The sequence below is a fragment of the Natrix helvetica genome (genome assembly GCF_964273705.1).
Source record: "Natrix helvetica genome assembly, chromosome: 6".
NCBI lineage: Eukaryota > Metazoa > Chordata > Lepidosauria > Squamata > Natricidae > Natrix > Natrix helvetica.
This window is the reverse complement of record NC_138553.1, coordinates 64,590,524-64,614,167: the sequence shown is the minus strand read 5'-3', so window position 1 is coordinate 64,614,167 and position 23,644 is coordinate 64,590,524. Positions and strand designations below refer to the sequence as shown.

The following is a 23,644-nucleotide window of genomic DNA, read 5'->3' as shown; positions in this document are numbered from 1 at the left end:
TATCTTGATACGGCTGTTCATGGTTTTGAATGGCTCTTGCTCTGTTACAACCAGGAAGAGCAAGAAAAGTCTCTTCACAGCAGAATATCTGTGGTGAGAAGATAATGGAGAGATGATTCTTTATTGCCACCATTATATCTTCCTTTGATAGAAATACAAGACTTCTCCCTCCTTCATGTCTTGTGTTTTGTCGCCTTTTTCACTACTTCTTGTATTTCCGTCCTCTAGGAGGGCACTATGTTTTTTAATGAAAGCCTCTGCCTCCACGACTGTGTTAATTCTAATTCTGTTTCCCTCCCAGAAGATCAGCATTCCTTCTGGCAATAACCATCTAAACCAAATTCCCTTATTATATAATTTCTTTGATAAGGAGGAATACTTCTCATACTACCTCATTCACGATCTGATTTTGGAGGGGGAGCCGGACCTCGCGGGAATAACGGAAACCTGGTTGGGCCACGAGGGAGGGTTACCCCTCGTGGAAATGTGCCCACCAGGTTACCAAGCATTTCACCAGCCCCGGGCCCGGGGAAGGGGCGGTGGGGTAGCAGTGATCATCCGGGAGGATTTAGAGCCGAGGGAGTCCACTGTGCTACAGACGTCCGGATGTGAATCCCTGGTTGTGAAATGGGGCCCTAGGAGGCAGATGGGCTTGCTGATAGTATACCTGGCTCCCCGCCATACATCAGCGACCCTGCCTGAGCTCCTCGAGCTGATCTCATCGGTGGCGGTTGAGACCCCCAAACTTTTAGTGATGGGGGATTTTAACCTGCCGTCGGTGGGAGAAGCATCAGAGGGGGCTCGGGAGTTCATGGCTTCCATGATAGCCATGGACCTGACTCAAATGATTCAGGGCCCGACACACGAGGGAGGTCACACCTTGGACCTTGTCTTTGTCTCTCGCCAGTGGCTGAGTGATCTGGGAGGAGTGAATTTAACCATCACTCCTCTGTCATGGTCAGATCACTCACTCCTCCGTCTTGACTTCCCTGGTGCTACTCCTCGCCGCGGGGAGGCGGAACCGGAGAACACTAGATGGTTCCGCCCCAGGCGCTTGATGGAACCAGACAGGTTCCAGACGGAGCTTGGGCCACCTCCTGCAGCCCTGACCCGCCCTCGGGTAGAGGACCTGGTGACCGCGTGGAATAATGCGACTACCGGGGCCTTGAACCGGGTGGCGCCTTTGCGGCCTCTCTGGCGGCAACGATCCACCCTGGCCCCTTGGTTTACCGAGGAGCTAAGGGTGATGAAGCGCCGCAAGAGATGCCTAGAGAGTCGTTGGAGATCCTCCCGAACCGAACTTGACCGAGCACAGGTACGAGCCCATTTAAGGACGTACCTAGTGGCATTGAGAACGGCCAAACGTCAATATTGTGCCGCTCTCATTGCATCCGCAGAGAACCGCCCTGCCGCCCTGTTTCGGGTGTCCCGCTCTCTTCTGTTTCAGAGGCCACGGGAGGCCCCTTTACAGGGCAGGGCAGAGGAGTTTGGGAAATACCTGCAGGATAAAGTCGCTCAAATCCGGAAGGATTGGGTCCCCTTCAGTGGCCCAGTCGAGACGCCAGTGGCGAGTCTTGAGAAACCTTTTTGGGAGGAGTTTGACTTGGTTGTCATCGAGGATTTGGACAGATTGCGTGGGCGACTGCGACCTACCACATGTTTGTTGGACCCGTGTCCCTCCTGGCTTGTACTGGCATCCTGGGAGGTTACACGCGACTGGCTCCTGGACCTAGTGAACGCTTCGTTGGGTGAGGGGTCTCTCCCGGCCGCCTTGAAAGAGGTGGTGGTGAGACCCTTGCTCAAGAAGCCTTCCCTGGACCCTATGGAGCTGGTCAATTATTGTCCTGTCTCCAACCTTCCCTTTTTGGCGAAGGTTGTGGAGAGTGTGGTGGCTTCTCAGTTTCCACGACATCTGGAGGAGAATGATTATCTAGACCCGCGCCAGTCCGGCTTTCGCCCTGGGCACAGCACTGAGACGGCCTTGGTCGCGTTGGTAGATGATCTCTGGAGGGCCAGAGATAGGGGCTGTTCCTCTATCCTGGTCCTATTAGACCTCTCGGCGGCTTTTGATACCATCGACCATGGTATCCTGTTGCACCGACTGGAGGGGTTGGGGATCCGGGGCACCGTCTTGCGGTGGTTCGGCTCCTACCTCTCCGGCAGGACGCAACGTGTGTTGGCAGGAGAGCAGAGGTCGACCCTAAGCCCCCTCATCTGTGGGGTGCCACAGGGGTCGGTCCTCTCACCACTCCTGTTCAACACATACATGAAGCCACTGGGTGAGATCATCCGTGGTTTTGGGGTGGGATACCACCTGTACGCTGATGATACTCAGCTGTACATTTCCACCCCGAACCACCCCAACGAGGCCGTCGAAGTGATGTCCCGGTGTGTGGAAGCCGTACGGGTCTGGATGGATGACAACCAACTCAGGCTCAACCCTTCCAAGACGGAGTGGCTGTGGGTTCCGGCTCCTCGGTTCAACCAGATAATTCCATCTCTGGCCATTGGGGGCATTCAACTCGCCCCCGTGGAGCGGGCGCGCAATTTGGGCGTCCTCCTGGATGCCAAGCTGTCCATGGATGAACATGTGACAGCTGTGGCCAGGGGGGCGTTCCATCAGGTTCGCCTGGTGCGCCAATTGCGCCCCCTATTGGACCGGGACGCTCTACGCACAGTCACCCATGCGCTGGTGACGTCTCGCCTGGACTACTGTAACGCTCTCTACATGGGGCTTCCCTTGAAATGCACTCGGAGACTACAGTTGGTCCAGAATGCGGCCGCGCGGGTGATTATGGGGAGCACCAGGTACTCCCATGTGACACCACACCTGCGCGAGCTGCACTGGCTTCCTGTGGTCTATCGAGTGCGTTTCAAGGTTTTGATTACGATCTTTAAAGCGCTCCATGGCTCAGGACCTAGTTACCTCCGGGACCGTATTCTGCCCCATACATCCCTACGACCTATTCGCTCGCACAGAGAGGGACTTCTCCAGGTGCCGTCCACTAGACAATGCCATGGGGCGGCGCCTAGGAGCAGAGCCTTCTCTGTGGCGGGCCCAGCCCTGTGGAATGACCTCCCCCCGGATATTAGGACCACTACAGACCTCCGCTCCTTCCGTGTTAAGCTCAAGACCCACCTTTTTCAAATATCTGGCCTGGCCCAACCATAACTTCGTTACGCTCCTGAGGGGTTTTTAATTCAGCAATTTTATTTAGGGGATTTTAAACTGTGTTTTAACTGTGTTTTTAGCTGTGTTTATTGTCTTTCACTTGCAGGTCTACTCTCCTCCATGCACAAATGTAATTGTCCTTGTTTTTTCGTATGTATGTGTGTCCTATGTGTATTTTATCTTTTTGATTGTACGCCGTCCCGAGTCCTTCGGGAGAGGGTTGCGGCTAATCAAATAAAATTTGATTTGATTTGATTGATTTGACTTCTTCTCTTATCTCTTTTTTTTTCGGAATTTGCTTAAGAATGGCAATTTCTTTATCTTTATATTTTAGTGGTCCCCCCCTCTGAGCCCCTAGAATCTCATCCCTCGTGGTCTTCCTAAGAAATTTAACATGTACTTCCCTTGGAACATTATGTGTTCTGGCATATGCTGAATTAATCCTATAAACCAGATCCATATCCCACCACAACTGTTCTTTATCTCTTTTAATATATTCTGCTAAAATTGTACTCATAATATTCTTAAGATCTTCATCTTCTGTCTCCGGTAGGTTCTGGAATCTGAGAAAGAAGGACATTCTTTCAAGTTCTATCTTTGCCATAAAATTTTCTAATTCTGTATTCCACTTCTGGACTGCCTTAACCTCCTCCCCCAGCTTAGCCGCATCCTCCTCTAGCACACCAATTCTCTGCTTATTTTCTGTTTAGGTTTAGGTTTAGGTTTATTTGGATTTATATGCTGCCCTTCTCCAAAGGACTCAGGGCGGCGTACAACATTAAAAACACACATCACAAAAGTTAAAAAAAAGATTAAACCCAATTCCATAAAGACCAAACCGATTTTTTTTAAAAAAAGAAACAGTACATTTAAAATAAATTAAAATTAACATTAATATTAACAGGCCAGGCCGGCTTGCTGGAAAAGCCAACTTTTTAGGGTGCGTCGGAAAGACCGGAGGTCAGGGATTATGCGGAGCTCCGGGGGCAGCTCATTCCAGAGGGAAGGTGCTCCCACAGAGAAGGCTCTCCCCCTGGGGGGTCACCAGCCGACACTGCTTGGCCGACGGCACCCTGAGGAGGCCAACTCTGTGGGATCGTACTGGATAGTCCAAATCCAGAAAGACCACTTAATAGGAGAGGATCCAAGAGTCCCTTAGTGAATGATTTTTTAAAGAAATAGTGTTGATTTAAAAACCTACAGAGACATATGTCTTCCAGAAAGTTTGACAGTGTTCTTCAAAAAACTCTTAAGCATGAGTGGAACCTGTTCAGCTTCATTCAAAGATACATAAAAGAGATTTTTAAATACTTAGCAAATAACAACCTGAAAAAGAAAACACATACCATATATTATACCTTTGACAATTTCCTTGTAACACCCATTAAGCTTAGATACAATGATGTAACATCTGAGAAAACCTATTTTGCAAGATTGTTCAGACAATAATGACTTCTCCCACACTTACTTTGGGTTTAGTTATATTGTCATGTTTAGTTGGATTTCTCTTTGTTGGGCTTGAGATAGAATGTGTACTGGAGTGAAGGAAAATAAATATGCAAGCAAACCAAATGATAAAATGGAGTAAGACATTCTCTCTGATGCTGCCATGCTGATAGGCATGTAAACGAGGATCTGAAAATATCTGTATAACTGATATTTTTGCATTTTGACTAAATGATTCTAACATAAGAGGAACTGTAACTTGAGTTCATAGACCCAAGTTATTCAAGACAGGAAAATTGAACAAGATAGAGCAAAGAACCAAGGCCCAAGGTAAAAATCAAACATAATCCCAAAATGACATTCACAAATCAAATATTCAGCAGCATCTTCTCTGCATACGTGAAAATACTTATTTAAGGGATACTCAAATGAAGCATCTACCTAGTTAGACGAATACAAAGGCATTGATTCTAGCCTTACAAAACTTTGAGAATAATAAAATCTGTGTATCTAGTTAATGACAGTCTAACACAGTGGTTCTCAACCTGTGGGTCAGGACCCCCTTGGGGATTGAATGACCCTTTCACAGGGGTCGCCCAAGACCATCAGAAAACACATATTTTCGATAGTCTTAGGAACCGAGACACCAATTTTATGGTTGGGGGTCACCACAACATGAGGAACTGTATTAAAGGGTCGTGGCATTGGGAAGGTTGAGAACCATTGGTCTAACAGATCCTGGAAAGTATAAATGCCAGGGTACCTGAATATTGAGTATCACTACACTCAGTTGGGAAGGAAAGCTATGGAAAATCTAGACAGCATACTAAAAAGCAGAGACATCACCCTGCCCACAAAAGTGCATATAGTCAAGGCTATGGTTTTTCCAGTTGCAATGTATAGCTGTGAAAGTTGGACTATAAGAAAGGCTGAGTGCCAAAGAATTGAGGACTTTGAACTATGATGCTGGAGAAAACTTCCGCGAGTCCCTTGTACTGCAAGGCGATCAAACCGGTGAGTCCTAGAGATGATCAACCCTGACTGCTCTTTAGAAGGCCAGATCCTCAAGATGAAACTCAAATACTTTGGCCATCTAATGAGAAGGAAGGACTAACTGGAGAAGAGCCTAATGCTGGGAAAGATTGAAGGCAAAAGAACAAGGGGACAACAGAGAATGAGGTGGCTGGATGAAGTCACTGAAGCAGTAGACGTGAGCTTAAATGGACTCCGAAGGATGGTAGAGGACAGGAAGCCCTGGAGGAATGTTGTCCATGGGGTCGCGATGGGTCGGACATGACTTTGCAACTAACAACAACATACTCAATATGAATATTCAGTGTTTTTTATTTGACTGTTTTCCTGTCTGCCCTAAAAGCACACATTTTTAACTAATTGTTGTTTTTCACTAAAAATATATCAAGAGCTAATGAAACAATCCTGACAAATACCATATATATAAATCTAGAAACCAAACTGTTGTAGACTACTTTACCTGGCAATTAAAAGGAAAAGGTGTTGCTCTGCATTTTACAAAATTGCAAAATAAATTGAAATGCAAAACAACTGATACATAATTATATGCTCTAAATATGGCGTGTGTGTGGGGGGGGAGTTTTTCCATTGGAGATCTACAATTCTGAAACCTTACAGAAAAACCAAAACTGAGGAGTTACCACAAACTTCAACTCTGAATACCCAAAAGTTTGCTTATATTAATGTTAAATTGCCCCTTCTATGTATACCAAAGGGGATTATTCATTTCCTTTTAAATGAAATCTACCCTACACAAATTCTCTGGTCTCAAAAAAAAAAAAAAAAAGGAAGAGTAGAAGACATTGCTTCAGTTGCTAAACTACCAAACTTTTCAAAAATGTGTCAATGATACATTTAATCAATACCAGATAGCTTGAAAATCAAAACTTCCGCACTGTAGTCATTAAGATAAAGTTGAAATAAACTTGGAGCAAGGATGGATTTGGAAATAAAGGGTTGGTCAAATGACCTCTATAATGAATATAATCAGTAATAAATATCTCTGGTCCATAAAACATTGTTCAACTTCTCCTGCGGACAGAATTAAAGGCAGATTTCAAATCCAGAAAAGGCTACAAATAGGCCTTTACCAGATGCAATTGTTGGATGAAATGTCCTTCTGGGTTCAGTTCCAAGTGGGGGAAAAGACACTGAATTCATGGAAGTTGCTTGGAAAGGTTTATTGATGGTAGACAGGACCACATGGTTTGAGGTATTAGGGAAAGGGGGGATCACATACCTTAAAGATATTGAAGAAAAAGGGAAGAGATACTGAGAGTGCCTGGGTTTATGCCCTCTCTGGGCTTTTGAATTTGAGCTTGTATTCTGATTGGTTGTCAGACTCCCAATGGGGCCATGCAGGGGTAACTTTGTAGGTTGCGTTTGTGTTCCAGGCTTGGTTGAGCCTTGCTGTTTGATGTAATCTTCCCAGGTGCCATGTGGTGAGATGGGCAATTCCTCCTATGGCTCTGGCTGAAGTAGGTAGATCTTTGTTATGTAGAATAAATTGGCTCAGGCCTTAATGGCTGATTGACAAAGTTGGGGGGGGGGGAGCTGAGTTTCTGCCTCCCTTTTAGGGGGAAATATTCTTCCCTTTTAAAATTTCCTAAAATATTTCATTTTCTAGGAGAGGGTCGGGTGCTAACTTTCTACACTAGCACATTGTTCAACTAGGTGGCTCAGTACAGTATTGTAATGTGGCTCTATCCTTCCTGAAGGTTACCTATAATTTAGCACCTGGTAAGCACTTCTCCAAATTATAGTTTCCTACTCAAATAGCTGGCAATTATTGAAAGCAAGCTAATAGACCTATAATTGGCTGAGCTGACTTCCTCACCTTAGTTATAGGTAACAAGAGCTTGAAACTAAGTCATAGGTAAATAGGTTGTTCTATTAATTTGAAGCTGCCAGAATAAACATTTATATATAGCAACTATTATATAATGGCAGAACTATGTAATCAGACCCAAAAGCTTTCTTAGGATTCAGCAAAACCTAAGTTCCTATCTCAGAATGAACTATTGGAGCTCAGGTTGGAAAGTCATATGTATGCGTTGGAAGAAATGTCCTTCTGGGTTCAGTTCCAAGTGGGGAAAAAGACACTGGATTCATGGAAGTTGCTTGGAGAGAAGGTTTATTGATAAACAAGATCACGTGCCTTGAAGATTTGGGGCAAAGAAAAAGGGAAGAGATGCTGAGAGTGCCTGGGTTTTATACCCTCTCTGGGCTTTTGAATTTGAGCTTGTATTCTGATTGGTTGTCAGACTCCCATGGGGCCATGCAGGGGTAACTTTGTAGGTTGCTTTTTGGGGTCCCAAGCTTGGTTGAGCCTTGTTGGGTGATGTAATCTTCCCAGTTGCCATGTGGTGAGTTCTGTTGCTAGATGGGTAGAGGGCTAATCCTACCTTTGTTGGATCTTGGGTGACTATAACTATGACTATACCAGTGGTGGGTTTCAATTTTTTTTAGAACCTCTTCTGTAGGTGTGGCCTGCTTTGTGGGAGTGGCTTGCTGGTCATGTGTCTGGGTGGGAGTGGCCTGCCAGCCATGTGACTGGGTGGGCATGACCAACTTGTAAAATGTGGTGAAACTCACTTAAAAACACTCTGGCTCAGAAATTCTGGCATTTGAAGCACGCAAGTCTTAAAGCTGTCAAGTTACAAGACCCTTGCACGCCTAAACCTTTAGAAGAAAAAAACTCCAGGGGTGTTCAAACTTGACAGCTTTAAGACTTGTGGACTTCAACTCCCAGAATTCCTCCTCTCGCTCTTCATCTTGATGATGTGCGGACGGTCGTGGGGAGGAAGCTGGAACCGGTTCTAAACAGCACTGTAGATTTGTGGAACCTCTTCTATAGAAGAGGTTAGAACTGGCAGGAACCCACCCCTGGACTAGACCTAGCTATCTCTTTATCTTTTAAGTGCGGACATCTGCTGTGGGCTATTGAGGAGGGTGGGGGCTATTAAAAGTGAGTCTGCTTCCTGCCTAAAAAAAACCCCTGTTTCTCCATTTCTCATCCAGGGAAATATAATATTCTGCCTTTTTAATATTTCCTAGAATATGTCATTTTTCTAGGAGAGGGGTGGGTGCTAACTTCCTACACATGTTAAAATCAAGAGCCCTGTAGATAACAATAGCCTGTTCTATTTTTCAGTGAAATAGATTTTCCATTAAAGCACTGTTTTTCAACCTTGACCACTTAAAGATATGTGGACTTCAACTCCCAGATTTCCCCAAGCAGCATGCTCTCTGGAGAACTCTGGGAGTTGAATTCCACGCATTTTAAATTTGCCAGATTTAAAATGTGTGTGAGAAGTGCTGCATTAGAGAAGAGAGGGAAATCTACCGCACTTCAGAATGACTTGATAGCAGTGCTCAAAGAGGAGGAAATCAAATCTCTTTGCTGGTCCTGCAAGACAACCCTTCTTCCTTCCACCTCTAACCATTACAGATTTCAAGATTTTATTTGGATATCAATACTGGTGAGCGAGGTTAGATTATGCCTGCAGTGATTATAAACCAGTCTGTGCTTTTTTCGGCCTAGTGAAGTCTTTAATCAAACCAGGTTGGAGAAGATTTGTTTTTTTAAGTAAATTCTTCCATCCTCATTCCAGGCATCCTGCAATACAGCTATGAAATATGCATTGGCATAGCCACCTAAAGCAGATCTAATATTGTTAGCTTCTTTTGCAGCTGCTTGGAGAATTAGAATCTGGGGAGAAACAAACAAAAAGTATGTTTGGCCTGCATAGCTTCAGACTGCTGTACTTTATTATGCTGTATCTATAAATAGGAGGATTCTGAGGGTTAGGAAGCAGAAACAATCAGCTAAACAGGCTGAGTATGAAAGACAAATGATCAATTTCTGATTAAAGGCTTAGGGCAGGGGTGTCCAAACTTGGGAACTTTAAGACTTGTGGACTTCAACTCCCAGAATTCCCCAGCCAGCATGGCTGGCTGGGGAATTCTGGGAGTTGAAGTCCACAAGTCTTAAAGTTCCCAAGTTTGGACACCCCTGGCTTAGGGAAAAGCTGCCAATTGCAAAACAGAACAGGAAACATAAAGCCCCTAGCAGAGGCTAGAATGTAGCTGACTATACAGGAAACCTCATCTGAAATAAATTTGTATTTTCCAAATAACCAAAATAAGGATTTGGTGAGAACAATAGGAAAGTGAAGTGGCTTGTCTTCAAAAGTCATGGGTGCTCCATCACTGGAGGCTTTTAAAAAAAAGAGTGGACAATCACTTGTCTGAAATGGTCTAGGGCAGTGGTTCTCAACCTTCCCAATGCCGCGACCCTTTAATACAGTTCCTCTTGTTGTGGTGACCCCCAACCATAAAGGAGCATTGTCTCGGTTCCTAACACCATCAAAAATACGTGTTTTCCGATGGTCTTAGGCGGCCCCTGTGAAAGGGTTATTCGACCCCCAAAGGGGTCCCGACCCACAGGTTGAGAACCGCTGGTATAGGCTCTCCTGCTTGAGCAGGGGGTTGGACTAGAAGACCTCAAAGGTCTCTTCCAACTCTGTTATTCTGTTAAATTCTGTTAAGGATTCTATCAGTGAGCAGTATATTGAGGCAATCTGTCATCCAAATCAGGCCAATATTGGGAAAAACAATGATGCTGAGATTTTTAAAAGACCTATCGGCTAAAAACAGGAAGAAAAAGGAGCAAACAAAGCCCTTCATATTTATGAGTAGAGAACGCATTAGAAAAGAAAATATCATAATCATGGCCAATAGGCTGGCTGGGAATTCTGGGAATTGATGACTGGCTGGGGAATTCTGAGTATTGAAGTCCACAAGTCTTAACGTTGCTAAGGTTGGATATCCCTATTTTACTGCCTCCCAATATTTTCTTATCAAATGAAGGGGAACATAAACTAATCAGCTAAAGACTCTTCATCTCTATTTAGTTAAACCCTTCAGGTCCCCAATCACAATGGAAGACACATCATAATGAGGTGAAGGGTAAGAAAAATTAAAATTTAACTTTATCAACAGTGAACGTAAGGATGGAATTGCTCTCAGGAAGTCTCTGGAACAACACTTGTGCTGAAGCAAGATAATATGCCAGCTATGTAGGAGCTGAGTCATTTCTGTCTCAAGTGACTGGGAAAATGATGAAATGTTATACTGCTGGCCTCTTTTTTAAAAAAGAAAGAAAGAATAGGCTAAGAATAAGAATAATATATTTGAAAAATGTCTCTGCCAGGTTTTGAATCACTAATATTTTATTTATGAAGCAAATTCCATAGCCATTATTATATTAGGGTATTCTAGTTTAAAAAAAAGCTCTGAAAAAAGAGTAGCAATTAACAGGCTAGTAAGGAAGGATTTTTTATTTTAAAGTTGGTTTGTTGGGCCTTCATGAACCCTATCTGCATTTTGATGCTTAAACTTGTTATATATAAATTCAATTTATAATGTGCATGTTTGTGTGCCTGTAAACGTGTATACACAACTTTATGTGTGCAGGAAGACCTACCCACAGGAAAGAAAGTGATTGGCAGGTGCCAAGGGAACTATCCAATATGGAACCTGTTATAGAGTCAAGCCAAGGCAGAATTAGCTTAAAGATGAAATATGGATATGCCTTTGGTTGGATTCATACATTGTGCCAATGGTTAAATTATGCTTTAACGCTGCTTTATTGAACAAGCTGTAGTTTGTTCATAAATTAGCGCTAAGTCACTGAACCGTGATGTATATAACAAGAGATCAGATTCATACAATGTGAAGCTAAAACCATGAAAATTACTTTAGGACTTAGCGTTTTGTATGGATTAATATGTTTAATGTAGTTTGATGCAGTGCTTAAGACATCTGGCTAGAAACGGAGGATGATGAGTTCCAGATCTACCTTAGGCGTGAAGAAAAGTGTAGAGATTTATCCAGGCAATCACCAGGAGACAAAAAATGACAAATTTTGTAAAAAAAAAAGTTACAAAAAACATATAGCAATTGCACTACTTTTTAAATAATGAAATTTGGAATAGAAATTTAAAACTATGAAATGGGTGAAATCTACAACAGATGTTTGGCCCTGCATAGTTTAATGAAAAGTGAATTATAATTGAGTTCACTAGCCATTTCTAGATAATTAAATAGAGCACAATTAGCTAGTAGCACCCAGTGCATGCAAGCTGGCTTCAAAAAAGGTAGGTTAGGATCAGTGATGGCTAGTGTTTAGATTATAAAGAAATACCTGGGCTAATAATTAGATCAAGAAAATTAAAGCCATCTATTCTTTTTTTGCTGCTCCACATCCAGGAAATTACACGAATTTAAACTCCATTTGTTTGTACTAATTATGTATTTAACGGCAGTCTTATGCAGTCTTATTTTGTTGATTTTAGATGTTTTTTAAACAGTGAAAACAAAGTTTGTTTAACTCTTAAAACCTTAACCCTTAAAAATGCCTCCAGGATGGATAATAATTCTTCTGATACATTTCCTTGCTCCTTTGTCATCACCAATAACTTGAAACTATTACTGTGAGAACTTAATGACAGGTAGCCTGAGGACAACTGGTGAAAAGCAAGGCTGAGGAATCAACATATAATTTATAAAGAAAACTCTTTAGGAGAAATCTTTCTCCTAAAGTTCCTAGCAGAAAATAGCAATGTCCTTAACATTTGATATCACTAGATTCTACGTACTTAATCTCATACTTAATCTTAATACTTAATCTTAATTTCATTCTGTAAAAGCATGGAGAATAGTTAATGGTTCCTTGTATTTTCATCTCAAAATTTCTTTTGCATTAAAACAGAGGTTTTCTAGAAAGATGTAGGAGTGCAAGTCTGTTATGTACCGATGGATGTCGCACAGATTTGCATGTTTTACTGCTGATTGGTTCACCAAGCGGCGGGAAATTTAAAGTGCTGTCAGTGGGTGGGTGGTCTGCTCGAGCTCCTTAAATAGAGAACTCCGGCAGCCTGCAGCGGCTAGGGAAATAAAAAGTGCTGAAAGTATCCAGAGTCTAACCTCTCTTCATTGTGCGCCAATCTAACACTGGTGACGAAGGACAAAGGAACTGACCATCCACTTTGTGGCATCCATGGCCATCTTACAGCAAAGACGACCCTGCTTCGGCCAACATCAGGATGGCATCACACACATCCCCCACACTAGCAAAATCCCTTACTTTCTAACTCACAGGTTCCCTCACCAGTGACTATCCTAGCTGTGGTTTCTGTAAATATGAAGTAAGCATACCTGGAGAACATTATTTCACCAACTGTAGTTTAAAGTGTTCTGAGTTATAAAAATAAATCCAGTTGTACTTTCCAAATGGAGTGAGAAAGTGGTGAATATGTAAGAGATTGTGTAGAGTGCTGACTAAACACACAGAGTAATAACTCCAGTAAATAGGACTGCAATTGAACAGCAAATCTGTGAAAACTGTCAAAAGAAAGCTCTGAACAGAATTCCATTTTCTGGATGAAATCAAGGAATCGAGTTTCAACAAAAGATTTCTGATTTTTTAAAAAAATTTAAATATTCCTAAAAAATCTGAAACTGAAAGATTTAGAGTAGGGTTACAAATAAATCGTTTTTTTAAAGATTAGCCCATAATATTCTTAATTTTTTAACAAAAAGCCTAAAGAGTTTATATATACATCATTTCCCCATGAAGGGACTTGTCTTCATAGCATAGTGTTTCACAGCTATTGCTGCAACCTGTCCTCATTAGCGTTAATTGGACACAATGATGGCTGGATAATTCTAGAAGATGCTGTAAATTGCTAGTGATAGATGGCTTGCTTTTAATAAGGAGCTTTAAATGTCCTTCTTACATCCAGACAACATTATTGTAATAAGCTATGCTTAAGAGCCTTTAAAGATGGTCCAAAAAGTTTCTCTAGTATAAAATGCACCCACTTGGTTGTCTGAGGAAAATGCAGACCAATATTTATTTACTTCACCATATCTATTAAGAATGTCTGACATCTGTTCTGTGTCAATAAGAAGGTAGGATTTTGCATCATTATGGTTGATTGCCAATTCACTTTCATTCCTAACTGATAAATTTAACCCACATTTCCCAAATCTGAAGCTTCTTTGAAGGAATAGTAGGTAGTCTTTGTCGTAGTCCTGCAGGTAGTCCTTGATTTACTAGCATATGTTTAATGATGGTCTGGAATTTGATGGCCACGGAATGGGTGCTTTATGTCCTGTAAAGAACTTCCAGTTATCCGAAAATGTTGCACTGCACCTGTATGTTATGTGATAATGATCTAGGACCTACAGATGTAGGTACTTAGCAACCTGTTCACACTTATGACTGGTTGCCAAGCTCCTTGCGGTCATGTGATTGTCATTGTAATCTTTGTTGGATTTTCCAGATAGTCAGTGGAGAAGCTATGAGAGAAAGTTGCAAACTGCTCCCACTGCCACAGAGCTCTGATTCCCTCCTGGAGGATTGTGCTGGGAGGGAATCTAAACTCTTGAATTACCCCTCTCCCAGGCAGTTATTTGAGAGCAAACAGACTGCTTGCCTGTTCTGACTGAGGCTTCCCAAGAGCATGACGTAAACTCCTTGTCGCGACAAAAAGCCCTTTTATTAATTTACTGTGAATTCTGCTCATTCACAACCAGTAAAGTCTTTCAAGGGAGGATTTACAGTCACAGACCTTATCTGACTTGGAGAGCTGACAGGCTGATATCTGCAAAACTTGGCAAGGAGTCTCGGAGAGTCATCAACCAATTAAGCAAACTAATGGTCTCCTGCAAACTCCACTCCCCTTTCGCTCCTCTTTTATTTCCTCTGGAAAGGGCCATTCATCATCCACTTGTGGCTTTATTCCCAAGTCGACCCATGTTCTTTAGCTGTTCCCTTCATCTGGCAACTCTGCGCATGCACACTGGGAACAGGCTCCAGCTGTTCATCTGCCTCACTGATGTCTGACTCTGAAGGCAGCTGATAACTGACATATGGCTCTGGCCCCCTCTCTGCCCCCTGTCACAGAGCCCTCATCAGAGCCTTCCCCAAACTCCAGGACTGGCCCATGTTCCTCCCCAACCTCCTGTCCAAATTTGCTGCCAGCTCTGCTGGCCATTGGTGGGCCACAACACTGCCAAAGGGAGGGGAGAAATGGTGCAAGTTGCAAAAATGAAGGTTGACTCCTGAAGATCTGAGGTCAATCCCTGCAGACTTTTGGAGGAAATCCCTTAGTGGGGAGCTGAATTCAGTAGGCAGTTCTTTCACTCTATCTGCTTAATGACCTGGCAGATGCTGAATGACTGCAACCCAAAATGCTGGGATTGTGGTTGTTGAACAAACCAATCATGTGAATGCCTCGCTTAAAAACCACTTCACTCAAAGGCTGAGATTCTAGTCCTAATTGTGGCTGCAAGTTAAAGGCTACCTACATTGCATCTCCTAGAATTCACCAATCAGCACAAACAATGCTGTGAATTTTGAGAGTTTTTGTTCCTACATCTTGAAAACACCCAGATTAGGAGAGTTTACATTATTGAGATCAAAATATAATTTGGGTCAAAAAATAATTCATGTAAAAAAAAACAACCCTTCCCTTGTTTCCACACAACCTCACTTAGCCTTCCAAAGTGCTTGGGAAATATACCCAAGATGTATAAGAATGATGATAAGCACCTATGATTAAGTCTTAGTTTAGTGACCATCTCCCTTGAAAATTCTGCATAGTTTCCAATGAATCTGGTTATATTTATTCAAGGTGTCTTTCATTAATGTTTCTTTATGGTTTAGTTTAATCTGATTTGTTCTTGTGGGCAGGTCTTTGTTTTCTGAAGATTATTGTTTAAAATAGTTGTGCGGAACGCTGCAGCGTCAGATTTTTGTTTCCCTATTTGAAATGTTCAGTTAACTGGGATGGAGTGAACAGGACTATCATTTCCTTGAATGGTTTTATACTTACTGTGTTTACAATAACAGCTTCACAATTCCCAGATCTTCATAGAATGACCTAGTAGTTTGTACAAATGGTTCCTAGGATTTTGGGTGATTTCATTGTAATAGGTGTGGGGTTTTGTGGGGTTTTCCTGGGGTTTTGTGTGATTTTATTTTAATAGGTGTACTTTACCTATTTGCCTTTATTTAGTGGCTTATGGTCAGACAAAAACACCAAAAATATCCCCTCGAGCCCCAAGAAAAGGAACCCATAGAAAATCCTAACCCCATTCACATCAGAGGTGGATTACTACTGGTTTGCATTGGTTCGAGTGAACCAGTAGTGGACATTGGGACTGGGGTGCTGAACTGGTAGGGCCGGCTGGCTGGCCATGCCCCCAAACCGGTTCTCCAGTCACCCATGCCATTGCCGGCATGTTTTTTTTACTCATTTTATAATGCTCTGCACATGCACTGAGCAATTAACAGGCCACTGTGCATGCGCAAGCAATGTGCGGTGGGCACACGCACAAAGAGCGTGTGAAGCAGTAATGCCAGAAGCAACCCACCCCTGATCCACATGTCTAAAATGGCCCTACACATTCACACGGCACTGTTAACTAAGTCCAGCTTTCAACCCTTACTCTTCAACCTAAAAAGTTCATCTTTTGACTTTTGAAAGGTTGGCTGCCCAATTGTGATCTGTTCAGTTAAACAAACCGTGAGCTAAGCTTCATATGAGATCCAGAACAGTAAAAATCTCCACCCAATCTTCTGTGTGTATCGGGGGAATAGTTTAGCAGACTGTAATCCTGGTAAAAAATCTAAAAAAGGGTGATCATAATGATATACTTGCTGTTAAGAGGCCCATTACATGTTTAAACATGATCTGACTTGCCCTTTTCAAAAAAAAGCCTTAAGGAAACTTAATTGCTAATAAAAACAGCTTTTTTGGATTTATGAGAAGCTGAAACTAGTTTTGTTGAGTAGATTCAGATAAGTAAAGTGAAATATTGGTTAAAAATACTACAGCAATGGCAATAAGGTTATTTAAAAATTACTGCTCAAGGTAAAAAGTTGCCTTGAGGTAAGATGGACAATAAATAAATAAAATGAATAGTTGCTTCCGTTTAAACTTGGGCTGATCTTTTTGTTTTGAATCCAAAATGAATGGTTGTTGAAGAGATTTCATTCAGTATTGTTAACTGCTTAATTACGATTTCTCTAAATTGTATTATTCTCCTAAGTCTGTCTTTCTGCCTTCATTATATTTTTACATTTACTTGCTAAAAGTATCTGCTTTTATAAATCCTAAGTGATTTATATAATTTACTTCTTTGTTCATATCTGTTTTAAATCAAACAGCTTTCTGGAATAATATCTTTCCTATTTAAAAAAAAGTCTCAGAAGAAATACTAAGCTTTCTGCCTGTAAGAATTATTTTTCCCTCCAATTTATTGACAAAGAATGGCAGAATTTGGAAATGAAGCAGGCCTGTTCTTCCGACATAGGGTACCTGGCAGACTAGAGTGGCCATTGGCCATTTGCAATTGGGTTGGGAATTAGGATAGTTTTAACCTATCTCAAGGTGTTTTGGAAAAGGATCTCCAGAACAGACCATTTTATATTATACCTGGTCCTTTGATTGAAAGAACATATCATGCAAATAGTCTTCACCTAACAACCATAATTGGGATGGCCAAATCCATTGCTAAGCAACGTGATAATGAAGCAAGACATCACATGACTGTGACAGGCTTACAGCTTCTGCCATGGTTGTTAAGTGAGACATCACGTGATTGCGCCTTGAAATTGTATTGCTGGCTTCTCCATTGACTCTGCTTGTTGTAATCTGGCTGTGAAATACACAAATGGTGAATGCATGACTGCAGGACATTGACAGTTGTGAATTCCTGCTGTTACAAAGTGCTGGAAATTAATGTGGGGGGATATGAGACAATTGTAAGTGCAAGGACAGATTGTAACATTACTTTTTCAGTGTCATTGTAACTTTAAATGGTCACTAAAAGAGCTGTCATTAAGTGAGGATTACCTGTTAACCTTCCTAGATTTACTCAATCATTTTTTGCTTGAGGCTTGATAGAAACTTCTATATCACAGTTGCTTTTTACTATTTAGTTTCTCTCCCTCTCCCTCTCCCTCTCCCTCTCCCTCCCTCCCTCCCTCCCTCCCTCCCTCCCTCCCTCCCTCCCTCCCTCCCTTCCTTCCTTTCCACACAAATTACTTATTGATTTTGCTTCAATAATATTTGCCATCTGTTAATGATCTGATGTCTCCAAATGTTGAAAAAAAAGCATGATGACCAAATTATCAGGAGTAAAAATGGGTAGGTTGCAACTTCTTAGGCAAACCCACGACATAACATCTATAAAAGCAGGAGAATGGAATTTTATCCAGCCACTTTGTATCTAGCTTTAACCAGGCATTTCAAGACTCAGTATTCACTAATGTCGAAATGAATCTAAGGAAAAACTTTTAGAGTCGTTTATTCACTTGTATGAGAACAAGCCCTACGCTGAACACAGAAATGTTTAAATTAAGTAGATTTGTAAATATATGTAGATGTGTTCTTCTAAGCTATGTATCTGATTTATGCCAATCCGGTTTTCCCTTAAGGACATAAAGTCATTTATAAAGGTGTTAAGTTCCTACTTTTTTGGATCAGTAAATAAAGTGAGGTTGTAACCACTTTTTCAGCTCATAGGTAGTAAGATATTTAATGTTGCTCCAATATTTTAAAAAAGGGTGCAAATCTAATGTTTTGTAAGCTACATATCTTTCTTCTTCATGAAGATGATTTGAACAGTGAGATTATGTAGCTCCCTCTCAGCTTTGATATGATTTAGTTGTTATGTAACCATGGGGAAAAAAATCTAAGAAGTTTATGTTTAGGGATTTGCATTAGCTATAGATGTAAACTTGAGAGAGCGCTGAAACAAGCAAGCCATTTACATCAACTGATCTTCCAAAAACAGACTTGACTTGCAACACATCTGTGAAGCACCAATGTTGTTGCTTCATCCTGAAATACAGCCCCCCCCCAAAAAAAATCCCATTGGCTTTAAGTTGGAATTTAATATAACTCACCAAAAGAACAAAGACCATAGAAGGAACCTTGAAGGTCTTCTGCTCCAAGCACCTACCCATGGTAGAAGGCCCCATACCAGGAGTGTTGAACTTGTGGCATTTATTATTTATTTATTTATTACTTGAACTTATTAGTCGCCCCCTCTCCCCACAGGGACTCGGGGCGACGTACAAAGGTATTATATAGCGTATAGAGGAGGTAAGAATAAATAAATAAGTTACAATACTTAAAAAGTTAAAACCCCAGTGAAATTGACCCTTAAAAACTAAAATTACAATTAAAAATGCCCTGGGCTGGGGAGGTTGTAGAGTTATGCCAGGTCAGCTAGTCGAAACAGGTAGGTTTTCAGCTTCATACGGAAGGAGCAAAGGTCGGTTGTAGTTCTGATGTCTGGGGGCAGGTCATTCCAAAGGGTGGGGCCCACTACAGAGAAGGCCCTACTTCTGGGCGCTGCCCTCTGGCACTCTCTGGAGGACGGCACCCGGAGTAGTCCCTCTCTGTGTGAGTGGACGGGTCGCAGGGCATCATGTTGTCATCATGTGATGCATTGCAACTTTCCCCCCTTTGCTAAACCAGAGGTGGCGTGGCCAGCGCTTGATGCATCTGGTCCATGGGCCATGGGTTTGACACCCCTGGCCTATACCATTTCATAAAAATAGCTTTTCTTGAAAACCTCCAGTAAAAGTCAAACCTTTCCACTATAAAGTTAAACTAAGGGGATAAAAACTAGTCTTCTATTCAAGTCACTATAGTGGTTTAGAAATATCCTGTTAGTTTAGCAGAAACGTGAATATATTTTCTGAATGCATGTGTCTTCCACTAAGTGGTAAAGTAGCCCTCCTACACATTTTGCAACCAGGAGTAGAGCCTTTGTGCATTCAGATTGGGGCAGGGATCAGCAACCTTAAACACTCAAAGAGCCACAAAGGTCCTAACCGGAAGCCCCCGGTTCAATTCTGGAGCTGACTGGAATTCTAGTTTCCCCACCATAGAGTCTGCTCCTAGCATGGCATCCTTTTTCCTCTACCTGTCCTAACCGAAAGCCCTATCAATTGTGGAGCTGACCGGTGACAGGGAGCTGCAGCAGAAGGATGAAAGAGCCACATGTGGCTCCAGAGCCACGGGTTGCTGACCCCTGGATTAGGGCTACAGACATGGGCTGTAAAAATCCAAATAACCACTAGATAGCAGTAAGAGGTAGATAAAACTATTTCTTTGTTGCTGTTAGTGACCAACTGGTTTTTTTTTTGCAACTCAGCAAACCAGAAATGGAAGGCCTAATTTAGCGGAATGTGCACTGAGCTTTTATTTTAAATAATACAAGGGGATTTGAAGTATGGATAGCCATGTTTTTCCATCCATAAGATCTGCTTTTGGAATGGCTACTCTTACTCCCAGAAGAAACTAGCTCTCTGAAACATATAATTAACCTTACTGCTAGCCAATAATGTGATAATAATTAACTTCAATAATTAACTTCTTTGAAGAAAGATTACAAAAATACATGAAGGGAATAGTCAGCATTGGCATCTAGCCAAAGCAACCAGTCATGCAATCTGTAGTGTTGAAGATAATAGATTAATACATTTATATTTCCAATTACTGATTATATATTGTTATCATGAACTGCATGTTCATTTCACACTAATGTTTGCCTGATCACTGTCAGTGGACAGTATATTGAGCTCTGGAGATTATTGCTCTTATTCACCAAGTTGGCTGCTGCCTTCCCAATTAACTATTACTTAAAAAGAATATAGTTTTGTTATCTGAGTGAAACCAATTAAATGAAGAACTGAAAACTATTCTATCAAACATACATGTTCAAACAAGTACAGTTTTCTGAATCTGATTAAGAATATACTGCATTCTTTCCTGTCTATCTCCTCTTTTGCCTTATTCTACATCTGAATTGACCAATATGTGAGCTGTTGGTCCTTTTAAATTTGTTTGATCACAAATGGTGAGAGAAAGAGTGGAATTCCGATGAAAATGGGTGAGAAATCCTGCACTCTGCAAGCACTGTGCAAAAGTAGTATGTGATGGAATGTAGTCTTTATTCCCAGGTAGAAGGAGCTGTTTTATGGAAGAGTAAGAAGTAGCTCAGTTCACATAGTTCAAGGGTGTCAAACTCAAGGCCCGTGGGCCAGACCTGGCCTGCAGGGTGCTTAAAACTGCCCCACAGAGCAGCCCTGGAAATAGCAAAGGACCAATTTGTGGTGCCTCTGTCAACGAAAACGGAGCTTAGAAGCGCCGTCACTAAAAACAAAACAAAAGGAGTTTGTGACAGAAAGAGGGTGAAGGCAGCACTTCCCTAAAGGTTTCCAGAATATATGTTTAATGTAGGGAATAATCTGCCTCAGTTTGGCAAAATTCTGTCTATAGGTGTGTGTTGTGGCCCAGCAGGCGCTGTTGCCGCTGCCACCAGACTCCGAGAGTGAGGGTCCCTATGAGTCGGCTCCAGAGGAGGTGGGGGACCCTGGACAGGATTCCGATGCTGAGCAGGGATCGGAGAGTCTGGTTGGCCACCAGGAGGCACCTGAGGCATGGAGCAGCGGTGAGAGCCAGAGGAGGGGGGCTCCCGATGCCATGCCTTGGAGCAGCGGGGAGGAGTCACGAGACAGTGAGTCAGAACTGAGCAGGGAGTTCCTGGACGCTCGTTACTGCCGCGCCCATAGACGCAAGGAGCGTGGGCGTAATTATCGGCGGTAAGAGCTCTCAGCTGCTGATTGGGAGGCTCCTCTCCAGGTTATAAAAAGGGTTGACTGTGCATACGCCCTTTGCAGCAGTCAACAGAAGACTTATGCCAGAAGTTCTAGTCTGGAATTCTAGCAAGCTGGACAGCTGCTTTCGTGTTTTGTTTTTGTGAGTTTTGTTTTGGTGGCTTACTGCCACGGAACCTTCTGTTTGTTTGTGCAATAAACCTTATTCCCTTGTACTGTTCCGGAGTGTGTTCTGTGTGGGCAAAGGAGGAAGGGGGGTCAGAACAGGTGTGTAACAATAAAGAAACATGCTGGAAGAATCATATAATGCTGTGGTGGGATTCAATTTTTTTTACTACCTGTTCTGTGGATGTGGCTTGGTGAGCATACCATGGCTTGGTGGGTGTGGCTTGGTGGGCGTAGCAGGGAAAGCATACTGCAAAATCCCCATTCCCTCCGGATCAGCTGGGACTTGGGAGGCAGAGAAAAGATGGGGCGGGGCCAGTCAGAGGTTGTATTTACTGGTTCTCTGAGCTACTCAAAATTTCCACTACTGATTCTCCAGAACTGGTCAGAACCTGCTGAATACCACCTCTGATATAATGTCCTTTTGGTTTTTGGAGCCTAATATAAGCTTAAATTAGACCAGGGGGTCTCCAAATTTTTCAGCTCATTGATCCCTTCATGATCAATCCCTTTCAGATTGGTAATCAATTCCCTTTTTAAATAGAAATAATAAATACTACTTTAACTAATAGTACTAAGAATAACAACTTAGAATAATAAACAATAGTCCCATTGATCCTTGGAGGTTAACATTCGCCACTTTGGAGAACACTGGATTAGACTATAAAAGAACTGCTGATATAGAAGCTAATGGATTCTTTTACATTATCAGTGTAGGTTTTTGTAAATGATCTGACTTGTAACAAATACGCCACGACTGAAACAAAAGGGAAATAAAATTCATGATGTAAGCTTGTGTGTAGTAGTGCCAAGAGTGAACATTTGGGTCCTTGCATTGTTTCTATGCTGAACAACAAATTGCAAAGCAACAGGAAGATAAACAGACATGAAAAAAATAACAAAACTGGGAAACAAATCATGGAATGTTACTACCAATATTGACATCTAAAACAGGGGATTTCAAAAGTAATTGTTACAAATTTGGGAAGAAATTCTCAGATTCAACCTTTACTGTAAAACTATTAATGAATCATCATTCATAATAGAATTCATAATTCTGGAAAGCAAGATTTTCTTTGACACTGAGTTGGAAGTAATTGAGCAGAAAGCAATCAATAATTTTTGCTCTTTGAACAAGCTATAGTTATAGATAATTTTAATTTTGGACAATGAAAAATAAATGGAATTGCACAAATATAGAAATATGTAATTTGGATCTACAACAGCAGACAGTTTGGGAAATAGTAGCTTTACAAATAACTAATCAGCAAATAGAATTGACTGAGAAAATTCTAAAAAATCAAATGAAAGAAGCAAAAAGAATACAATTACAACAACTAAAACACATACAAACAAAAGACTTGAGTTGACTTCTGCATATCAACACAGCACTCCAAGCAATTCCAACAGAATCTATTAAAGAAACAAAACAATATACACCACTGCTCATGAAACAACAGAATAAGGAAAATAAGGATGCCAAAGGCATTTATTAACCAAAAGTCAGAGTGGAAAATTCATTTGGAACAGAAGGGGTTCTTTAAAAAAAAAAAAAAAAGGGCAGATTTGAGCAATCTGAAGAGTATAAAGCAAGCCTCTGTCAAAAATGAAACACATGAGCTTAACCTTATAAAATGATATGCCATCTATGCAGTGGTGGGATTCACATTTTTTTACTACCGGTTCTGTGGGAGTGGCTTGGTGGGTGTGGCATGGTATGGCATGGTGTGGCTTTCTGGGCATGGCAGGGGAAGGATTCTGCAAAATCCCCATTCCCTCTCCACTCCATTTCCTTCCGATCAGCTGGGACTCAGGAGGCAGAGAATAGATGGGGCGGGGCCAATCAGAGATGGTATTTACTGGTTCTCCGAACTACTCAAAATGTCTGCTACCAGTTATCCAGAACTGGTCAGAACCTGCTGAATACCACCACTGCATCTATGCTACCAAGTCCATTGTAGAAATCTCAGAATAGGTGAGCTAATAATAGCACAGAGAAGTTAATGATATGAAACAAAATCAAGTAAAATACCATGGGATTAAATAACATTTGTTCTGTAAATGTTTCAGAGATGATTATAAAATATTAAAAGTACCTTCAAATCCTGATATAGGAAAAA

The 23,644-nt window shown here is 41.8% G+C and overlaps 1 protein-coding gene across 3 annotated transcripts in view; it reads left to right on the top strand.

The window, feature by feature from the left end:
* Positions 1-23,644, top strand: part of SLC13A1 (solute carrier family 13 member 1) — a 95,267-nt gene that overhangs the window by 3,528 nt on the left and 68,095 nt on the right. For 2 of the 3 annotated variants that reach the window (XM_081956714.1, XM_081956713.1), the window contains exon 1: positions 17,832-17,874. The exons of the other annotated variant lie outside the window; for it this stretch is intronic. In XM_081956714.1, coding sequence (XP_081812840.1) covers positions 17,844-17,874 — 31 coding nt within the window. In that variant the 5' untranslated portion in view covers positions 17,832-17,843. Of the gene's footprint in view, positions 1-17,831; positions 17,875-23,644 lie in introns of those variants that run through there. 3 annotated transcript variants of the gene reach the window in all.